At 35.9% G+C, this 22,537-nt stretch overlaps 1 protein-coding gene across 13 annotated transcripts in view; it reads left to right on the top strand.

Moving 5' to 3' along the window:
* The first annotated feature begins 1,254 nt into the window (after positions 1 to 1,254).
* Positions 1,255 to 22,537, top strand: part of RYR2 (ryanodine receptor 2) — a 766,826-nt gene continuing 745,543 nt past the window's right edge. For all 13 annotated transcript variants that reach the window (XM_074222945.1, XM_074222939.1, XM_074222937.1 and 10 more), the window contains exon 1: positions 1,255 to 1,354. In XM_074222945.1, coding sequence (XP_074079046.1) covers positions 1,307 to 1,354 — 48 coding nt within the window. In that variant the 5' untranslated portion in view covers positions 1,255 to 1,306. The remainder of the gene's footprint in view (positions 1,355 to 22,537) is intronic.

Raw genomic sequence — 22,537 nt, 5'->3', positions numbered from 1 at the left:
TTTTTTTGTAAGACAAATGGGGTTAAGTGGCTTGCCCAAGGCCACACAGCTAGGTAATTATGAAGTGTTTGAGACCGAATTCGAACCCAGGTACTCCTGACTCCAGGACCGGTGCTCTATCCATTGCACCACCTAGCCACCCCTCTGCGCCACCTAGCCGCCCCTTGTAAAAGACTTTTAAAGAGGACGACAGATTATCTTGATTTTAAAAAAGGCAGCAAATAGAACAATGTATATCCAAAGCTTCCCTACCCACAAGATACCCATGGTATGGATTATATTTGAAAAGAGAGGTAGATACTTGCCGGACCTTGAGAGTTCTCAATGCAGATAATAGAGTAGCTTCTAACGGAAGTTTTAAATTCATTAATAGGTCAAATCAGAGATAGTTCTTTTAAGTCATTTACAATCGGAGTGTTCTGAAGAGGGGTTTTAAGCACACGCTGCATTAATGTACGGATCAGCAGCTTGACGGTATAGGTGTCTTGGGTTCCCTGAGTAGGAGGGTGTGTGTGTGTGCACACGCGTGTTCTGTGCTCACATACATGTAGCCACCAGTAAGGGGCGCTAGGCCACAGGTTTGGCTTGCAGTGGGAACCGTCTGCAGATTACCTGCAGCAGTGGGGGAGCCGAAGAGCTCCACCCCGCCCACCCCCACCGCATCACTAATCATATCCCTTCTGGCTCTTTGCACTTGAACGGAGGAGCCCGGGCAGACTAGTCAACCTGCTGCCAGCCGGAGCCTGGAGGGGAACGAGGAGAGGCTGGGGCTGCTGGGGCTGGCTTCCCTCTTCCCTCCCCGGACCCCTGGTCCCCTCTCCCTCCCTTGCCCCCCTTCCCCACCGTGCGGTTGCTAGCGGTGCCATCTCCCTTAGCTGGCTGCTCCCCGCCCCCTCCTCCTCCTCTCCCTCCTCCTCCTCTCTCTCCCTCCTCCTCCTCCTCCTCCTCCTCCTCCTCTCTCCTCCTCCTCCTCTCTCTCCCTCCTCCTCCTCTCTCTCCCTCCTCCTCCTCCTCCTCCTCCTCCTCCTCCTCCTCCTCCTCTCTTCCTCTTCCTCCTCCTCCTCCTCCTCCTCCTCCTCCTCCTCCTCCTCCTCCTCCTCTCCTCCTCCTCCTTGCAGGGGGAGGCGGGGGGTGACTGCCTCACTCCGCACCGAGCTGCCGGGCTTTCCCCTCCCACTCTCCCTCCCTCTCGCCAACTCTGGGCAGCTGCAGCAGCACCGCGAGCACAGCGGCGGCCGCGGCGGCACAGCCACCCGCAGGCTTCAGCAAGCGGCCCGAGCCGGCTCCCCGGCGGAGGAGCGGAGCCATGGCCGATGGGGGCGAGGGCGAGGACGAGATCCAGTTCCTGCGAACTGTAAGCAACACACTTTTCATCCTCACCTGGAAGGACCCGGAGAAGCGTAGTGGGGGAAGGGGATGTCATCAACTAGTCTGGTCCTTGGCTGAGTGAAGGAGGGGGTGAGGGGTGAAGGCGGCAGGGTACCGGGAGGTAGCGATGGGGCAGCTAGTGGCTCGCTAGGATGGGCAAGTGCAGAGAGGGAGATGGGGGGGGGGGTTGGAGGGAAAGAGGTATAGGTAGAAGGGAGAAGAAATGGGGGTGCATAGAGAAAGCTATTGTAAGAAGGAGAGGCATGAGAAGCTCACAAGCTCTTTTCCTTTACAAACAAGAGATTGATGAGGGGACACAAGAAGCGTTAGGGGTTCTTATAGGGCCGGGAGAGGAAAAGCCAGGACCCTTTGCTAGCATGTTTGCTGGGGGGGGGGGGGGGGGGCATACACCCTGGAGGGAGGGAGAGAGAGAGAGAGAGAGAGAGAGAGAGAGACAGAGAGACAGAGAGACAGAGAGACAGAGACAGAGACTGACTCTTTGCAGGGAATCACTTCTGGGGGCAGGGGGCACGGGGAAATCTTGCTAGGAATTCCTGCGTATCCCCATTTCGCATGCTTTTCATTTTGACACGCTTGCTGTGACGGGAAATAGCAAATAGATTTGAGTATTCAGTTTGCATGCTTGAGAAGCCTGAGCTGGGTCAGGTTGGTGGCTCCTGAGCAGGTTTTCCTAAGTGAAGGTGGAGCAGAAGGGGTGGCTGGTTGGCTAAGTGCCTCTGTGGTGTAATAGACTATTGCTGGAAATTGTGCTTAAGCAGTGCAATGACAGTTTAAGAGACTGTGTGTGTGTGTGTGTGTGTGTGTGTGTGTGTGTGTATGCTAGCTTTGGGAGAGTGTCATTTTTCTAAGTACCGGCTTAGGCAGAAAATTATGAAATGCTGAGTGCAGTAAAATATAGACAGTGGGGGCAGCTGGGTGACTGGAGCATTGGGGTAGCCAGCAGGAACAGATTTTGGCTCTCTACTCATACCATTTTCTTTTCTCCCTAAGTACCTTTTGGCTCTGTTTCTCCCTCTCTGATTTGTCTATACACTGCAGATACTTACCAGGCAGAAGCATAGCTCACCCTAAAAGCTGGGACTGAAATGCCCTTTGACAGAAAATAAAATGAGATAACTTCTTGTTGAAGGAAAGCTAATTAGCATATACTAACATTTTAAGATAGTCTCTTAATAATCACCTTTGACTGTTTTTTCTTTTTTTAAATGACTATTTAAACTTTTTTTTTTTTTTATTAAAATCCACTTAGTCTCCAAGATCTGAGGACTGCAGCCTCTGCTGCTACTGGGTTACTCCACTTTCAACAGTGATATACATATCATTTCCCAAGTTAAAATTTACTTTCCAATTGTAAACTTTAAGGGTGAGTGAATTTTGAATTAAGTAGATATTAATACTCAGGTATACAATATGTCAAGCAAATTGAAAGGTGAATTTGTATATTGCAAGAGTCCTATTTTATCTTTTATTTTTGCCTTTATTTGCTTTACCATGAGAATGCTATCAGTATTTATTTTTGAACTTTAGAAAGAAAAAGCCTTTAGCAAAAATTAAAATCAAAGTTACACATTAGGAAAAAAGCTATCTCACATAGCAACTCTATATCATGCACCACCATACATGTTGTTTTTAGTCATCTGTCTACATTGTTAACCAATACACTGTGAAACTGACCTGTGTTAAAAAAAATTTCTTGTGGAAATATTTTAAACTTGTTCAGAATACAGTAATTTGTTTTCCTTTTAAAAAATGAGATAGTGAAACTTTCCTATTCATTTTTAAAAAAGTGAACTCGCAAAGGGAATGGAAAAATATTTTTGTTGAAAAATACATAGCTGCAAAATAATTTTTTTTCTTTCTTCAGTTTTAAAATTAAATTCCATAGGGTTAAAATTAGCTTGAACATTTTGGAAAGCTTTGTGCAATTATGGGTTTGCTGCAGGCTTAAATGTTAAGCTGAGCTCATAGAGCTCATGGTGTTATCAGAATACTTAATGGGAACAGAGGTAATGGGCTTGCTAATGTGACTGTGTACATATAAAGTAATGTTAACCCCTTGGCATTTGACAGCTGCCCATCTTGCAGAGTAACACCCTTGATAAGTGAACCTTTTGCTAGTGAAGTCTGGCAAATGTAGTCTAGATTTTTCTTTTACTAAAGCATCCTTAGGATGCTGTGTTGATGATAGATGACCTTGAAGAGGGGAGCAAAATGGAACAGGGAAGTTTTTCTGGGAGGTTTAAGATATGAAAGGGGAAAATTTTTATTTTGGAGATTTGCCATGTCATATTCTTTGATAATTTCACAGTCTGCTGTTCATTCAGTTCCATACCTTTGATTTGCAAAAACTGATAGTTCCAAAATGTTTATGAGGTTACTATGAAAGCCTCATTTTTCAAATTAGATTAATCTATTCTTTTTCTTCTGTAGTCAAATTCAACATATGTACTTTTCTTCAAGTAAATTTCTTATGAATGTATGAATATGCATCACATAATATATTCAATTATACTGTTAAGACTTTCTCTTGGTAAAACATGAAACTATTCTGTTTGAAAAAGGAAAATTAAATGGTTAATGATTAAAGGCTATGACTGTTAAGAAGACAAGATATTTTATATTTTTTGACTAGAGGATTGAAGCCATCCTCTAAAGGTGATCAAAACCTAAGGGATTTAGATTTGGCAGTCCAGTACATTAAAGTTGATACCCTTATCCCCATAGAAAGCTATCCTCTTTAGAAGACTTCTAGAAGAGGTGGTTTTAAGGCAATTTATGAATTCATGTTTTATTGTAGGTTTCTCAATTCCCTCCCCTCTCTATTTGAAATGGCTTTTAGTATCATATAACCCTCTAGCATAATTTGCATTCATTTCCCTCATTTGCTTGGCTGTTTATGAGTTAACTTCTCTTTCTTAGAATTGGTTGATTAGGTGAATAAATATTATTCCCAGGTAGTCATATACATGCATATGTATTTTGTTGTTCAGTCATTTTAGTAGTGATCAACTCTTTTTGAAAAATTTTATTTATTTTTGAAATTTATAATTTTCCCCCTAATCTTGATTCTCTCCCCCCACCCCCACAGAAGGCAGTCTGAGAGGTCTCTTTATGACCTACTTGGAGGTTTTATTGGTGAAGATCCTGGAATGATTTCAACTTCTCCAGCTCATTTTACAGATGGAAAAATGGGTAAACAGGGGTTCAATGACTTGCCCAGGGTCACATAGCTAGTGTCTTAGGCCAGATTTGGATCCAGGAAACTGAGTCTTCCTGACTCCATACACAGTACTCTATCCACTGTACCACCTAGCTGCCCCAAATGTATTTGAATATATACATATATGTATATATATATATATATATATGTGTATGTGTGTATATGTATGCATATTTAAATATAATACATATATTTATATATATACATACTTTATATAGTAAATTTCTATTTCAGAAAAAATTCTTAAAGTGAACTTTGTTAAATGTTATCTGGTTTTGGGGAATATTGTTCTCTGTAGTTATTCTACTTGTTTGATCTTAAACAGAATTCTACTGATTTTATGCTTATTTCATTAAAATGCCACTGGTCACAAGAGAACATGGTTTAATGGAAAGAGTTAGTATGTCTGGTATCAAAATTCATGAGTTCAAATCTTGTCTCTGATGCTTATCCTGATGTGAACTGGGACAATTTACTTAATCTTTTTGGGCTTCAGTTTCCTTATCTAAAGATAAGAAACCTCTAAGATAATATAGATAACTTCCAGTTCTAAGTCCTAGGACCTGATTTTTCCATTATTGCTTGCACTTATTGCCCTTCTTTAGATTACATAAGCACAGTTTATTTTCCCTTGGGGAAGAGTTTGTCCTATGTGCAAGAATGGCTTGGTACTAATAAACAAACAAACACAAAAACAAATAAATGAACAAATCTGGCCTGCATATGTTTCTTTTATTTGGTGAACTGACTCTTTTAATCTAATAACCTTCAAAGTGATTATCCCTCTAGGGAGACAGAAAATGTAAAGCAGATCATACACTATATGTAACTTTATACTTTAAAGATATTTCACATCTTATCCAATTTAACCCTATCACCAACTCTGTGAGACATAGTTCAGTTTTCATTAATCTCTCTGAAATTTTTTTAAACAGATGAGGAAATTAAGGTTAGGGAAGCTAAGTAATATCTAGAAGGTCATTCAGCTCATTAGAGACAGAACTGGGACAAGACCAGATATTCTGACTCCCATTCCAATTTCTTTCTGGCAGATAAGTACTCTTGTGACAGTTGTTCATTTTTTTTTTCAATGAACAAAAATTGATTTTTCTCTCCCCACCCTCCCAACCACTATTGAAAAAAAGAAAAGAAAAAGAAAGCATTTGAAACAAATATGCATAGTTAAACAAAATAGATTTAAATTTTTTCAACTAATAAATCCTATGCAAATTGTAAATAGTATTTTGATTTTTTAGAAATTAATGGACCATCAATTTAGGCTTCCAAGCTGTGGATATTTCTAGATGTCAATGTGCAAAGGAAAGGGTCTGTTATGGTAAAAGGGATAAGGGGGTACCTTGAAGTACCATCCCAGGCCTGATTTAGTTATAGTCAATAGTCTAGAGTTCTTTACTCAAAAACCAATACTTATGTAATACAAATGGAAATTTGAAATTGTGTTCATAGTGGTAGATGGGAAGTGACATAATAAAATTTTCATTCATTAAATAAAATCCGTTATTTAGTGTAAGCCCAATATTATATTCTATAGTTTTTTTTAAAAAGTTGATAAAAATTTGTCTTATATATTACATTATTTTACTATCTCTAATATTTTCTTTCTGCCAAAACAAGCCCAGGACCATATAAGGAAAATTATTTAAAAAAAAAGTTTTATATAAATAGAATCAAATTTAAATAAAAAAAGAAGTTGAGTTACCCCTTCAAGTACATCAATTCAGCACATATAAATATATTTTATTAGTCAAGAAATAAAAAAAAATCCATTTATTATTAATCACCTACTCTGTGTCAGTCACCCTGCTCAGGATACAAAGAAAAGTAAATGACAGTCACTGCTGTCAAGGACCTCACAACCTAGTCAAGTGCCTACTGGTTGCAAGTCATTCCTTATCTTCAAGGAACTTAAGGTCTAATTGAGAAGAAAAGACACCTCCATGAAGCAAAAAAGAACAAACCTAGCGGGGAATTAAACTACAAGAATCTCAGAGGTCATTAGTCCAATGAACTTTTTCAAATGATGAAACTGTGATATTCAAAGATCAAGCAACCCATGTTCAAAATTACCTAAGTAGGTGGCATAACCATTTCAAACTGTACATGAGGAACTGAGGAAAAGGAAAAGGAATAGAAAATTGCATGATCAGCATTTGGTCCTACTTTATGAAAAATATTGAGAGCAATCAGTTTGAGTCCTTCACTCTGTTTTTCATCTCAGTGTGCCATTGTCTCTATTTCTAATTTTCTTTTAATTTCAGAGAAAAATTGAGTTTAAATCTAACCTCTCTATCTATATTCTGGACTCTTTCTGTTGTTTTCTTCAGGGCATTCTTTCCTTTGCCTTCAAGCACAATGGTTTCTCCCAATTTTAAAATACCCTTTGTCATCATCATCTCACCTTATCTTCCACCCCAACTACTATCCTAATCCTTATTCTTTTTTTCATTCAGACTTTCTAGTCCATATAGCTATCTTAATTCTATCACCATCTCTTATAAATCCCCAGAATTTTGGTATCCTCTAGATACTAGAGGATACTAGAATCCTCTGGTGTACTAGAATAATAAATTCTCATGTTTACATTTCACTTTGCAAGTTCAAATATTTTTTCCAAACATTATTGAGTATACCAAGTCAGTATTCCTATTTTACAGATGAAGAATATATAGAAGTTATGACTTGTTCATTCTAATTTTGACCTATTCCTCTCCACCATTTTTATTTTCTTCCTCTTTTTTGGTTTTCTTCTTTTCTGCATTAAAACATGCTCATTTCTACTTCCTAAATTCCATACTCAGGCCTCCTAATAATCTAATTTTTAAATTTACCTTGATTAAAATATAATTAAATATTTTATAATTATTTATATTTAATAATTAATAAATATATATCATATAATTATATAAGAACTCTGGGGTTCTTAACTGCTCTTAGAGAAAAGAACTAGATCTCTAGCAATCTTATATTATAGGCTCTCACATGCCTAACAAATGACAGCTGATACTTGAATCCATGCCTTCTAATACCATGTCCAGACTCTTATTCATTCTACTTCTTCAAGCCACTCTATTAAAGACTTCAAATTATCTCATCATTGCTAAATCCAATGGCATTTTTTCTTTCCTTATTTTCTCTGAATTTTTTCCTGACTACTATAATATGTACTTTCCTTGTCCTCTTCTCTTCTTACTTGCTTTACTCTTCCTTCTTTTTTGTTTTCCATATTCTCTCCTGTTTCTGATTATAGGCGCTTCCTCAAGTCTAATCATAAGATTATAATTCCAGAATTGGACAGGAAGACGTTCTAGAGGCCATTTCATACAACCCTTTCATTTTTCTAGATGACAACTGAAGCCTCGAGGGGTGAATTCCTCAAGTTCGTTAAGATGAGTGGCAGAGCCAGGATTTTAATGTAGATGCTTTCACACCAAATCCAATCCCTTTTTTCAGTGTAATAAAATTCTTCACCCTTTATAATCTCTTAGTGAAAGTAGTTCACTCATTTTCAATCAGCCCTATGAGAATAGCTTTGGAATCTTTATCTCCTATATTTTCTGGTACCTAAAAGACCTTGACTCATAGAATCTTAAAGTTGAAAGGGATCATAAAGGCCATCTAGTCCAAACTGAATCTGTAGAAGAATCCCCATGTTGATATATTAACGTAGTTGCGTGATCTGTACTTGAAGACCTGAAGTGAGAGATGATCACCTCTGGAAAGACCATGTTAATATTAGAAGACTCTAATTGTTGGGAAATTTTTTCTTTACCTTTAGCCTAAATCTGTTTCTCTATAACTTCCACCCATTCTATCACCACATTCTCAACATGTTGAAAATTGAGCTTATTATTTCCCACTACCCACATACAGCCTACTCTCCATGCCCACTATCTCCATGCTGTCAGTTGCACTGCTATTCTCCCACTCTAGAGACTATGGAATCATTTTTGAAACTGGTAGAAAAGAGCGACTGAACAAGAAAATGTTTTCTTTTGTCTGGTTTTTAGAAAGAGAAAAATGGAATATATTGAAAGATATTGAGGACTAAATCAATAATGAGAGAGAAAATGAATATATTGGATAGAAATGTGTTAAATTTAGAAACAGAGCCCATTTTTTCTTCTGAGAATACAGGATTATATGAAAGAATGGATATAAGGTAATAGTTATGATAAAGAAGAGATGCTGTTTAGGCAGTGAGAAAAATCCACACTAAATAATCTTGGTCTTTGTGAAATCTATCTAAGTTTTCAGTTATTAATAAGAGAGAAATTTGTAGTGATGTATAATGAAGAAGAAGGAATCAGAGGATGAATATTAATGAGTGTCAGTTTGTAGGACTGTTCTGTGGAAGTATTTTATGGTAGTAATTCATATTTGAAAATACTCATTTGGACACAGCCATAACCCTTGCAGGAGTAGCAAATAAAACAATTCTACTTACTTAACATCTCTTTCAAAATCCCATCAGAAAATAAATGTGATCCATGAACCCAAGTCCTAAGAAGAATAAGAAAACCTCTATCTGGACAAGAAAAAATCTAATACAAATGATACTAGCATCACTGGAAGCTCTCAAGACAATACCCCAAATCCTCAGTAATTTGATTTGCCTATCCTATCTGCTATAGTAGTTATCTATTATGTAATGCTCCTTCCCAACGTCACTTTCTTTTGGGATCATTTGAATCAGTGGCCCTCAAATTTTCCTCAGATTTTTCTAAAACTTTATGGCATGTCTTGAATACTAGATATGAAGTAAATGTTTACTGGTTTCTCAAAATGTTTCTATGATTTATGATTAAAAATGAAAACTGTTGATTTCATGTATTTTCTTTTTAAAAATATTTTATTGACGCTTTTTTCTTTCTCTTTAAAAAAAAGAATTTCATCACTTCCCACAGGCTCTCTCTATGAGGAAACTACCTTGCACACCCCTTAGAAAAGTTTCTCCTGTAACAAATTAAGTATAGCCAAACAAAACAAATTGACACAGTTGTCACGTGCAAAAAATATAACCATTGTCTACTACATAAACCTCTAGTCCACCACCTCTCTGTAGGGAGATGGGAGAAATGCTTCAACAGCATCCTTTGAAATCCTAATTGTTCAATGAATTGATCAGAGCTCCAAAGTCTTTCAGTCTTCATTTGAATTCATTTTAAAAGAGATTTTACATCAATAATCTCATTTAATCTTCATTACTCACTAAGGCTCTCTTCAGAATGATTGTCTTAAATAGCAAGAATGACTACCGCACAAAAAAATGTACAGCCATTAACCACAGATGTTTTTGTTAGGTAACTAGTCTTTCATCAAGCCGTAAATATTGAGCATATGCTTTATGATAGTGACATAACTAAGGACTAAAATAGATATAAAGAAAAATGAGATCTAGTCTTTGCTCTCAAGGAGCTTACAATCTACTTGAAAATACAAGACCTTTAAAAATAAAAAAATAACCAATAATGAGACAGTATTTCATGAGATGGAAAATTGATATTAGAATTCGGAAGTAGAGAGCAACTTAGCTGAGAAGATATGTCCTGAATGGAGCTTTAGAAAATACTCTAGATTCTGATAAAGAATAAAAGAGACAATGTTTTTCCTAGAGTGCTGTAGCAAAAAGTCAAAAAGGAGGACTGAGCATGATGAGAATTAGTTGAACATAATCCATTGTTATTCATGGGAAAAAACCCCAATTCTTCCAATTTCCAGGAGTAGTGATATGCTGCATAATTCCTGCTACCAGAGAGACTGGTAGATTGCTTGTTCTGAGAAGTTTTAGACTTCAGCAGGCTAAACTTATTGGGTATTTCCTGAGTCTGAGACCCTGGGAGTAGAGAGGACCAATAGCTTACCCAAGGAGGGAAGTACTGGCTCAAATTGGAAATAGAGCAGGTGAAAGTTTCTGTGCTAATCAATGCTAATGTGCTAAAAGTATTAGATTCGAGAGCCATGAATAGCTACTGCAAGAAGGGAAACCCAATCTTAAAAAAAAGAAAATATATAATAATGACAAGGCTCACACTGATTTATGATTTTTTTAGGTTTTTTTTATTTTTGCAAGGCAAATGGGATTAAGTGGCTTGCCAAAGGCCACACAGCTAGGTAATTATTAAGTGTCTGAGACGGAATTTGAACCCAGGTACTCCTGACTCCAGGGCCGGTGCTTTATCCACTATGCCACCTAGCCGCCCTGATTTATGATTTTTCAAAGCACCTTTGTCACATCAGTCCTGGAGAGTAGGAAGTATGGGTACCATTATGCCCCTTTTGCATATGAGAAAATTGTTACTAAGAGATTCGAATTAATAATAGTAATGATAGTAAATATCATTGTACATTTTGTGAAAATATTTATAAATATTGTCTAATTTTATCCTAAACCCTGCGAGGTAGTGCTACCATTATCCCTGCTTTACAGATGAGGAAAATGATTATGAAGTGGTTAGTCAGTAATTTTGACTCCTTTCTACTTCTGGCACTCCATCACTGATAGCCTGCTCAAGATGGGTTAGTAGCATCATCTTTATCTACTAAAGAGAACATACATTTTCCTCTTTAAATAAAGTTCTAGAAGGATAGAGCAAAGATGTCAAAGTAAAGGCAGGGACTCAACCAAGCTCTCCCACAAAGCCTTCCAAATACCTATAAGTAATAACTCTAAATAAATTCTAGAGGAGCAGAAACCACAAAATCAGAAGGTGACAGTTTTCCCTCCCAAGACAATCTGGAGCATTGGCAGGAAAGTCTATCTCCCCAGGGTGAAAGAGGAGTGAATTTCAAGGCTCACACAGAAACCAGTAGCAGTAGCAGGCCTCACCAGGAGGAGTTTCCATACTTCTCAGTTCACAACCATCAAAGATAACTTAGAAGGGCAGCAGGAAAAGTTTGTTGCATCTGGGTGAGAATGGAGCACAGTCCAGTGGAGGTTGATCCTAGGGCAGACCAGTGCCAGCAAACCAGGCTCTGGCCTTGGTAGCCACTGAATCAGCTGCTGCAACAGCTAGTTTTAGAAATTTCAGTCCACTGATGGTAAGGGGCTTGAAGTTCTGGCCAGAAGGAGATTATAGGGGTTTCTTTGCCAGCACTGGAGGCAGGACTGTTGCTTTGTTTATGCTTGGACCTAGGTTACAGTCTTGGGTGGCAGTCCCAGGGTAAGGAGGAATACTATCTCACTAGAGTTTGTGGTCACAGAGGAACAGGACAGAAAAGAATGCTTGGGGTTACTCACAGATCAGAGTATAGGCCAACAGAGTAGTAAACACATCTCCTTAGATCATACTACTTTGGAAGAACTGAAAACTTACGAGTCTCTGAAAACAGTTGCATAAAATCCCCGAAACTTGGGACAGTGAGGCCTTCACCCTGGAAGCAGTCTGGGAAAATGAACAAACTAAAAAAAAAAACCAAACAAACAACTAAAAGAATTCTTACCATAAAAAGTTACTATGATTATGAGAAAGATCAAAACACACTCTCAGAATTAGATAGCAAAGTCGAAGTTCCTATATCCTAAACTTCCAAGAAAAAAATTTGAATTGGTCTTAAGCCATGAAAGAACTCAAAAAGGATTTTGAAAAATCAAGTAAGAGACATAGAGGAAAAACTGGGAAGAGAAATGAGAGTGATGTAAGAAAATCATGAAAAATGAGACAACAGCTTGGTAAAGGAGACATAACAAATGATGAAGAAAATAACACTTTAAAAACCAGTCTAGGCCAAATGGTAAAAGAGGTACAAAAAGCCATGTGAAAAAGCAGAATTGACCAAATGGAAAAAAGGTCCAAAACTTCTCTGAAGAATAAAATTCTACACCATAAAACCTGGCCCCCTGGTTTTTTTAAATAATTTTTTTTCATACTTGTTACATTGAGATTTGTAATTTCTTTCTTGTTCTCCTGAATTTAGACTCTCATTCACTTAAAGTATGTTCCTGTTTAAACAGAACTCTCTTATTTAAAATATTACCAGAGGCCACCAATAAGAAATCCATATTATTTCAAAAAAGAGCGCAATAGTTGTAAGTACCCTGTTCTTTCAGTCTACAAAAGTGAGAATAATGCAAAAATGAGCATCATACCTCATAGTGGTATACTATAATTGAAAGTTGGGGTCTTTTAATTTCTATAAAAGATTTATGATTATCAACAAATATAATTTTTCCTCATTTCTCTAAGATTTTTATTAGAAGGTTCAACACTAAGATTTGTGGCCATGTAAAAAATTCTAACCATAAAAGATAATAATATTTCTGCCTATTTCTTTCCCTAAAGTCTTATTCAATTAATTTAAACAAAGGAACCCCTAAAGTTGTATTCTGATGCTTCATTGTAGGATGAAGGTGACCTTGGGTTCTTAAAGACTGAACCAACAGACTGTTAGCTCTGGTTGCAAGTATTATCAATTTGGGAAAACTTTGGATATGAGCCTAGGGACTATTTGTCATTTGATTAACAGCTCAGATACATTTGGGGAAGTTCATTATAAATAGGCACACAGGCTGAGAAAATGTTTTAGTCAAAATCAACCATTTAAGATAATCATAGGTTCTGGTCTTCATTAGTGAAGCTGAGATGAACATCAATGAAATAACAGATCCTTGAAGAATTGAACAAGTAGGTGGAAATAGAATGGTATCTTGCTAATGATAATACTAGCTAACATTTGCATGTTATTTTAAAGTTTGAAAAGCATTTTATAAATACATAATTTTATTCTTACTACAAGTTGGGGAAGTAAGTGGTTAAGTAACTTAATACAACATCACACAACTAGTAAATCTCTTAGGCTGGATTTGACCTTAGGTCTTTCTGACTCTAGACTTTGAGTTTCATCTATTTCACCATTAAACTCTTTAACTCAAATTTTACTAACTCTGAATCTTTTGAATTTTTCAGAAAGGATGAATCAAGTATATATGAATCAAACTAGATTGTGGTGCCCTTGTAGACTAATTCAATCTATGGTATGAGATTTAAATCTTTACTGATCAGCAGGTGAGTGTCATTTTAGACACTAGCACTTTTTATCTGATTGGTTACTGATTTATAAATTTCACGACCCATATGGTGATGCTGTTTGTCCTTTGTTCTCCAAGATCATGACATGAGGAAAGTGATGCTATGACATGTTCATGAGTTCAATTTGAGGGTGAGGAGGGTGCTATGCCAAGTCGACAACATCACTTTCTTCTCTGGAACCATTTGTGTCCAGTGACCAGATGGTGAATCAGGGTGACTGGAGATAGTTCTGGATGTGAGGAAATCAGAGTTAAGTGACTTGTCCACAGTCATCAGCTAGTTAATATCTGAGATCACATTTGAACTCAGGTCCTCCTGATTACAGGACTGGTGCTCTATTCACTGTACCAATTAGCTGCTCTACATTTGTATATACCTGCATATAATTTTTACTTAGTTTTTGTATGTTTTCATTTGCTTCTGGGAACATTTAGTTGTCTACTAAGACTAGATTTTATCAAAGTCTGCATCAAATCTTTAGAGGTTCTGAGCCAGGCATGTTTTGTTTAGATGTTTTGAGGTAATAACTATTTCAACTGTGCTTAAAGCAAGCACATATCATTAGGATGAGTGGGAGAAATTCATATCTCTGTTATGATTTTTTTTGCTTAGCTACTGACTCAAAAAGACTATAGTATCTATGTATGTATTAGGCATCTATCTATCTATCTATCTATCTATCTATCTATCTATCTATCTATCTATCTATCATCATCATCATCATCTATATCTATCTATTTATCTATTTCTATCATCTATCTATTTATCTATCTATCATCTATCTGTCTATCTATTGATCCATCTATCGATCTATCAATCTATCTATCTACTATTTTTTGCAAGCAGACAGCGCAGAAATATAATGATCAAACATTTCAGCCACCTGAAACTTAGATCAGGAAAATATTAAATCTGTATATATGGATTACTCTTGTCTGTGAGATGGTAGTAAAGAGATTTTCTTTCCAGTAAGTGCTTAATAAATACCTGTTGGACTGAAATGGGTGGAAAGTTATCTCTTAGAATTTGTCAGACTTTTGTTTTTTTTCATATGATAGGGAGAGGAGAAGGAATCATGTTCCCTCAGAAGACCCTAAACCTCCGAAATTAAAGGACTCAATTGTTAAACTGAAGAATTTGGCAGTTATGTGTCTACATTTTTCTTAAACAGAAAACTAACCCTGTCCAGAAGCTTTATAATAGGAGGCCATACATAGATGAAACTTCAAGCAGCATTACTTTGAGCATAAACAGATGCCAAGATGGAATTAAAAAAAATTCCAAAGTCATTACTAGGGTTACACTCTGTGAAAGATATAATTATGTTATGGCTCATTTGTATTTTAACACCTGTTCTTAATGCTTTGGAGTGTGCTTCACATAATAATATTGTATGCTTTTCCCCCTTGATGGTACCACTAGGAAGAAGGCATAATCATGTGTTAATGTTGATCTCAATAAATATGTGATACTTTTAGTCTTATAATATCATATTCTTAGTTCTTTGAAACTCTCTATTATTAAAGAGAATAATCCCAGTTTAGGTGAGAATTAGTTCAGTTTACAAGTGTGTCTTTTGTTTCTACATATGACAAGACATGCACTTCATTGATATAATAAATAGGAAATAGGAATTTATGAGAATATTTCATTTCATTAACATCTTGATGACTATAGGTTATGTTGTTAATAATATTGCCTATGGTAGTTGTATATAATACCACATATGGTATATTATATCATTTTTTAAACTTTTTGGTCTTACTACCCCTTTAAAACTCTTAAAATTTTTTGAGCATCTCAAAGAGATTTTGTTCATATTTTTTTATTTATGATCCTTAAGCACATTAGAAATTAAAATATCTTAATGTTGCAAAAGGGTCAACTAGGTGGAAAAATGGATAGCTCACAGATCCTAGAGTCAGGAAGACCTGAGTTCAAATCCAGCCTCAGGTATTTGCTAGCTGTTTGACCCTGAGTAATTTACTTAACCCTGTTTGCTTCAGTTTCCTCATGTGTAAAATGAGTTGGGGGAGGAGAGAACAAATTACTCTAGCATCTTTGTTAAGAAAACCCAAATGAAGTCATAAAGACAGACATATTTGAAATGACTGAACAAGTGTTAATTTTCCTCTTATAGTCACTCAGGGAAAAATATTTAATGGTTTTTAAGTTTTAGTTTCCTTATTAGTATAATGAGTGAAATAATATTGTACTGTCTACCTCTCAGGATTATTGTGAGAAGAGTTTTGTAAACTTTGATGTTCCACATAAATGTGAATTATTGTTAATATTGTTACAACTGAAAACTTTTTCAATCTAAAAAATAAAAATATAGACCATTTAAGTATTAGAACCCCTCAGTTTATTTTAATTATATTGCTGGTGAACCAAAAGTCATTGCTTCTTAGGATGTCTATATTTAGCAACTCTTAAATTTTTTCTGAATTTCCATATAATTCTGAACTAAAGTCTACAATGCTTTTTTAAAAAATGGTTACAGGTTTAGGAATCAGTCTTAGAGATATATTTAAAAACAGTCATTATGTTTTACATGATATGTTTTATTATTTTAATAACACAAAGTACATAATCCTTATTTGATTGATTAAAAATATGGGGAAAATGTAGGCAACAATGTCTTTCCTGAAACAGGAAGGTAAAATTTAATAAGATGATCTCCCCCTTTTGGGGAATGATATATTGGGAAACTGACTAAAATAAATGTGTGTCCATGTTGTTCTGTAAGTCTCTCTAGAATAGGATCTCTTGTTTAGCATACATATAAGTCTTATCATCCATAGGTGTAGGGGTTTTAATTAACCCATATTTAAAATATTTTGTCTCACTTTTAATTTGTATGATGTTCTTTGATGGACCTTATCCTTACCTCCTCTTAATATTGCAATCGTTTGAGAAAACCTTTGCTGTATTCTGTAGAGGAAAAAAAGTGTAGATCAAATCTGTGAGATATGGCATGACATGGACCTGACCCAGCTGTTAGTTGAGACCTCCTCCCAGCATCTAGAAATGCATATTCTCTATCCTTCATGCTTGTGGCCCCTGTGATTAGCCAGGGGAATTTCTAGTCATATTGATGCTCAACAGGACAGTACTATCAACACATTTTTATCACTTCATGGAACAGTTCCAACAACTCTAGTAGTTAAAGGATATTATTTAGAAAATGTTGTAGTAAGTAATTATGGCAGTTGCTTTTTCTAAGTGCATATATTGTTCATCAATATAAATAATTTGAATTATGCATCTATTAGTTGACTTTCAAATTTCAATATTTCAAAAAACCTTTGATTTTATAAGGAGTGGTTTTTTAAGCCTTAGTAAATGGTTAAATGAATTGCTGAAAATAAAAATAATCATTAGCTGGGGGTCAACTTGGTGTAAGGAAATTCAGTGCATTTAGGCTGATGACCCTAGTGGATTGGGTTTTACACCATGGACATTTAAAAAATTTTATTTTATTTCTTTCCAACTACATGTAAAGATTCACCATGGACATTCTTTTATTTTCCCCCCCAGGGTTAATAGTGTTAAATCCTCTTCTTCTTTAATACTGAATAATTAAATGATCGAAAAACAAAATCCTACTAAAAAAGAATCCATAAATGAATTGGGGCCAGGAAATTGTAGATTTTTGCATAAGAGACAAAATGAATAATGACATACTCTTCTGCCTGTTGTTTATGCCATCGGGAGTCAAGGACTCTACATGATTTAGCAGTGTAACTTCCAAGAAGAGGCCAGATACTGCAGATAAATTTAACCTATTTTTAAGGTTAGATAAATTCAGTCTATTTTTATGGGCAGGAAGAATTTATCACTGAAGTGTTTCTAGATAAGATCCTTGTTAGCCCTAAACTGTAATCCTGGAAGTAGTACCATTTTTCACTTGTTAGGGTGGGAAAGAGAAAGCATCATGTAAATTGTAGAAATCTGTGGCTATATATTTCTTTAACATCAAAGTTATCATTCCCAGTCAGTCATTTTCATTCAGACTATATGGCTGATTTTGTGGGCAAATCAAGTCAATAAGCATCTATTAAACACCTATTATGTCACTCAGTCAATAAACACTAAGCTCCTAAAGAAAGGTCCCTGTACTCAATCCATATCTATCAACTGATCAAAATCTTGGTAGCTTTTGTATTGACCTTTAGGACACTCCCCTTCTTTCCTTGATGAGTACAGTGCTTGGCTCAGTTTTTCTCTCCTCATTTCTTTCCCTCATATCAGGCAATTTCAACATACACTTCAATATTCCCTCAAACACCCTAACCTTACAATTCCTCAACTCACTCCTTTCCCATAACCTATTCTTCACATCTACACACAACTACACACAAAGATGATCATATCCTTGATCTTGCTGCCATGAACAAATACTCCACTTCTATGTTTACAAACTCTGAAATTCCTTAATCTAATCATAGTCTGTTGTCTCCCTTTGCATTGCAACCCTTAATCCTACTATGCTAAGCATTGAGGATACAAAGAAAAGAAAGCAAAAGAAAACAAAAGACTCATCCTAAAAAGCAAAGCCAAACACAAATACCCAGCCTTTGCTCTGTAGAAGCTCACAGTTTAGTGGTCAATCCATTTTAATCATTAAGTTGGCTAAAGAGACTGGACTGAAAAACTTATACTGTATTGTATACTGTATAAGGATAAAAATGAGCTCATTATCTGAGTATAAGATCAATCATATATGTGATCATGTTCCCCAGTGTACATGCTAAAAAGAAAGTCATATAATCATGTATCAGAATGAGACCTTGATGGTCATATAGTTCAAATCCCTTATTGTATAGTGAAGAAAACAAAATCCAGAGGTAAAGTGACTTGCCCAAAGTTAATAAGACTAAGGAATGGCAGACCTGACTTTCAGATCTTCTCAGAAATCCTGTCTTCTTTGCATTTATTTTCTAATGAAAATAATATTGCTTCATGATTTGTATCAAATTCCATTCTTCCTGGTACTCTGTTCAACCAGAAAATGCTTCATAGAAGAGTGTGTCGTCCTTCTCAATATCCTTAGAGCTTAGGAATATACCAGGACATTTCTGACTTTGTCTTATTAACCCATACTGGATATATCAGTTAGCATGATCCCATGGATAGAGACTCAGGAATTGAGGTTCAAGACCTGAGTTAGAAACATATTGAATGGTTGACCTGGGGTCACAGATTTAACCCCTCATTGTTCTAGACTATAGGATAGGTTGCAGAGCAGATGCTACCTGGATTAGTAGTTTTTCTCACATAGGAGTTTCTTCTACTAAATGAAGTCACAGGTTCAGTACCAACAACAACAATCCTCAATAAATTCAATATGGATATATGAACCAAGAAATTATAAAAGCACTTCTTGAGCAACTTTCTATTTATATTCCAAGGGAGTCCTAAAGATTCATTGAAGGAACAGGAATTGTTTTATCTTTAGAAGGGCAAACATGGTGAAAAAGATAACTGTCTAAAATGTTAAAGGGCTATAAGATGATAGATTTTTGTTCCTTTCAGTTGTGAATAGGAATAAGAAAAATGAGTAGATATTACAAAGAGGGCAAATATAAGGGGAAAAACTTCCCAGTAAGTAAGGTTATCTGAAAGCAGTAAAATGAATTGTTTTTTCCTCACTTCAGAGGTCTTTAGAAGTTGGGTGTCCATTGGTCAACTATGTTCGTGAGGGAATTATTGTTCATAGTCCTGAAGGCATCAGAGATTAGACTAAGGTTCCTTTTATTTCTGAGATTCTGTGGTAGTTGGGATTGCCCATGAAAGTTTGTAGTAGCTAAACTCAGACAAGGGTACCAGTCCTGGTTAAACCGGATCTCTCTCTGATGCCTTCAGGGCTTTTATTTTTAAAGCTGTGTGGCATTTTAAGGTGGGTTTGAGAACTGGTTGCCAGGTGCTGAGATCCAAAAGTCAAAAGATATTTCTTTAAAACCTGGAGATCAAACCATGAGAAGAGGCAAAGGGATTCAAATTACTAAACTGAGACAAAAGTTTAAACAAAGAAATATGACTCAAGAAGTCATGTGTTGAGTTGATTTTCAGTCATGACTCCATTTGCGTTTTCTTGGGAAAGAATGGAATAGTTTGCCATTTCTTCCATTTTACAGATGAGGATTAATAACCCTGATTTGCCAAGAATTACCCAACTAGCCCCTGAGGCCAGATATGAACCCAGGAAAATGAATTTTTCTGACGCCAGGTCCAACACTCTATACCCTATGGCACCATGATTTTATTCATGTTTCTTTTTGTCTTTTCAATAGTCATAATTCTTTGCCATATAGCCATGTGATCCATTCAGTTGTCTTTCTCCAAATCTTTTGTGGCTCTTCTAATTTTCTCTGGAGATATACAAATCAAAATTATACCAAGTGTTCCAGGGATTATGTAAAGAAAATTTTGTAAAACCATAGGGAAGTTGTGTAGTTTAGAGAGTAAACCAATGAATTTGGAATCAGGGACATGCATTTCAGTCCCTCTCTGCTCTGTGCTACATATAAAATTATGAGTCCTTTGTTCAATTATCTGTAAAAAAGAAGAGGGTCAATTAGATGCCTTATAAGGTTTTTTTTTAATCTAAAATCTCATGATTATGTTTGTCTTTTGGGCCACAACTATACATTGGGATAAAAATCATAGTCACAGAACATCAGGATTAGCATTTAGAGCAGAGATCTTCTAGTCCCATCAATACCTGAATAGAAATTCCCTCTAAAATATGGTCATCTAGACCAATGTCAGTGGGCAGTAGAAGTGAATTCCCATGCATTTTACTCTTGAAAACCACAAAGTAACATTATTTATGTTGTCTTATATTTTTATTTATTTTGTTATATCTTAATCTGATTCCAGCCACACTTGAAAGTTTTGTAGGCCAAATACTATCTTTTGACAGTTTGACAACTGATCTTGATTTTGCTTTAGTACCTACTATGATTTGGCAGCTTTTATCACTTTTCCATTGCTCCAGTTGTTAGGGAATTTTTCTTTGGGGGAACAATTGACAATACTGAATTGGAAGTTCTTTGAGGGCATGATTGTTTTCTTTTTTGGGGGGGTCTTGGTGTCCTTAGTTCTAGTATGATGCCTTGGTTCTTAATCAAAAATTTAAAAATTTAATTTAATTATTCTATAAATTCCCTTATTGGAGAGGAAATGGGAGCTAATTTTTTTAAACTCTTCATTGTAGAAATACAATTAGATTACTTTTCCCCCCATAATGAAACTCATTGGCATAATTTCATTTAGAGTCAGGAGATATTCTTGAATTCCACTTCTTTTAACTTGGTATTCCATTGCCCAGAAGATCTCATCATGGATAAATTTGCCAATATCATTTTATATTTAGTCAAAATCATGTGGGAAAAATTAGAATTGCAGTCCAGTGAATTCCACTCTTAATTCATCTTCATACAGATATACCAATTTATCCCTACATTTCCTATGATTACCATCTTTATTTTTTCCATGGCAAAGCATTCTACCAGTCCTATATAAACTTACTTATGTGTGAGTTCACATATGTTTTAAACAGCTTGGATTTGGAAACTTGTCAAAGGCTATTCGTGTATGTCTAAATTTATCACACTACATTGTCACTTTTCATTATACTTTACAGGACACTATGCTAAGTCTTAAAGATGCCAAAGTAAAATAAGGGTTAGTCCCTATCTTTAAGAAATTTACAGAAATAAGACATGTAAAGAAAAACTAAAATATGATGTGTTGCATTCAAAGGAGAGCACCATAGAAAAATTGATGAGAAATTTTAGGAGAAATCATTTCCAATAGAGGAAGACAAAGAAAGACTTATGAAAATAGGGGTGGCTAGGTGGCGCAGTCACTAAAGCACCAGCCCTGGAGTCAGGAGTACCTGGGTTCAAATCCGGTCTCAGACACTTAATAATGACCTAGCTGTGTGGCCTTGGGCAAGCCACTTAACCCCATTTGCCTTGCAAAAAATCTAAAAAAATATAAATAAAATGTTAATACCTGAGCTTGATTTTGATATTTCAGGAGGTGGAGATGAGAGTGAAGCAGATGGTGGTGAGAATCTATTGTAGGCATGTGAGAAAAAGGCATGAAGAAAGAAGAGATAAGATTAAGGATAATTTGGATAAAAACAAGATTGAATGGACTGTACCCTAGGTTCTTTCCCACATGTTTATTATAAATCTTCAAGTAATTCCATAATTATCATGGCACAATTTACTTCATAAAAGCCATGTAGCTCTTAGCCCCCAATGAATTACCTTTTTTTTCTGAATTTCCTGAAAATACCCTTTATCATCGATTCTACCATCATACTTGGCATGAACAGGAGATCTCTACAATCTTTATTCCCAGGTTGCCTTTGGAGGCTTTCCTCACAATAAAGAGGATTTATATGGGTAGTTCATTTGTCATATGGACCATTGGTCATTTGTATCCTTTGCATATATGTTTTAGCTCAGAGTTTCATTTTGAGTCCCTTATAAAAGCTCTGATGGATGCTTTTTATTTTTCACATATATTTTTTTTCAGTTTGTCAATTTGGTCCTAAGCATCCTTTGTGCTTCCTGCTATGGAATTCAATACATTTTCCTTGTTTTCCATGAAAACTATTTGAAAGTGGGAAAATCTCTGATGCCCTTCTTGATTAAAAACTGAAGCAAAGAAGTCACTGAGATTCTGTCTTTCCTTTACTTATTTTTTTCACCATGAAAATTCAGTAGCCCCACTAATGCCTTGCTTTATGTTTTTGTTATATAAGTGACTTCAGAATCCCTTGTCATTAACATTTTTTTCTCAAGGAATATATTGTTCCTAGGTAAGAAAAAATACTTTAGAAAGCTTCCTGATACCTCAC

This window comes from Macrotis lagotis, chromosome 2 (assembly GCF_037893015.1).
Source record: "Macrotis lagotis isolate mMagLag1 chromosome 2, bilby.v1.9.chrom.fasta, whole genome shotgun sequence".
Taxonomy (NCBI): domain Eukaryota; kingdom Metazoa; phylum Chordata; class Mammalia; order Peramelemorphia; family Peramelidae; genus Macrotis; species Macrotis lagotis.
Note: the sequence above shows the minus strand (reverse complement) of the source record. Positions and strands in the feature narration are given on the sequence as shown.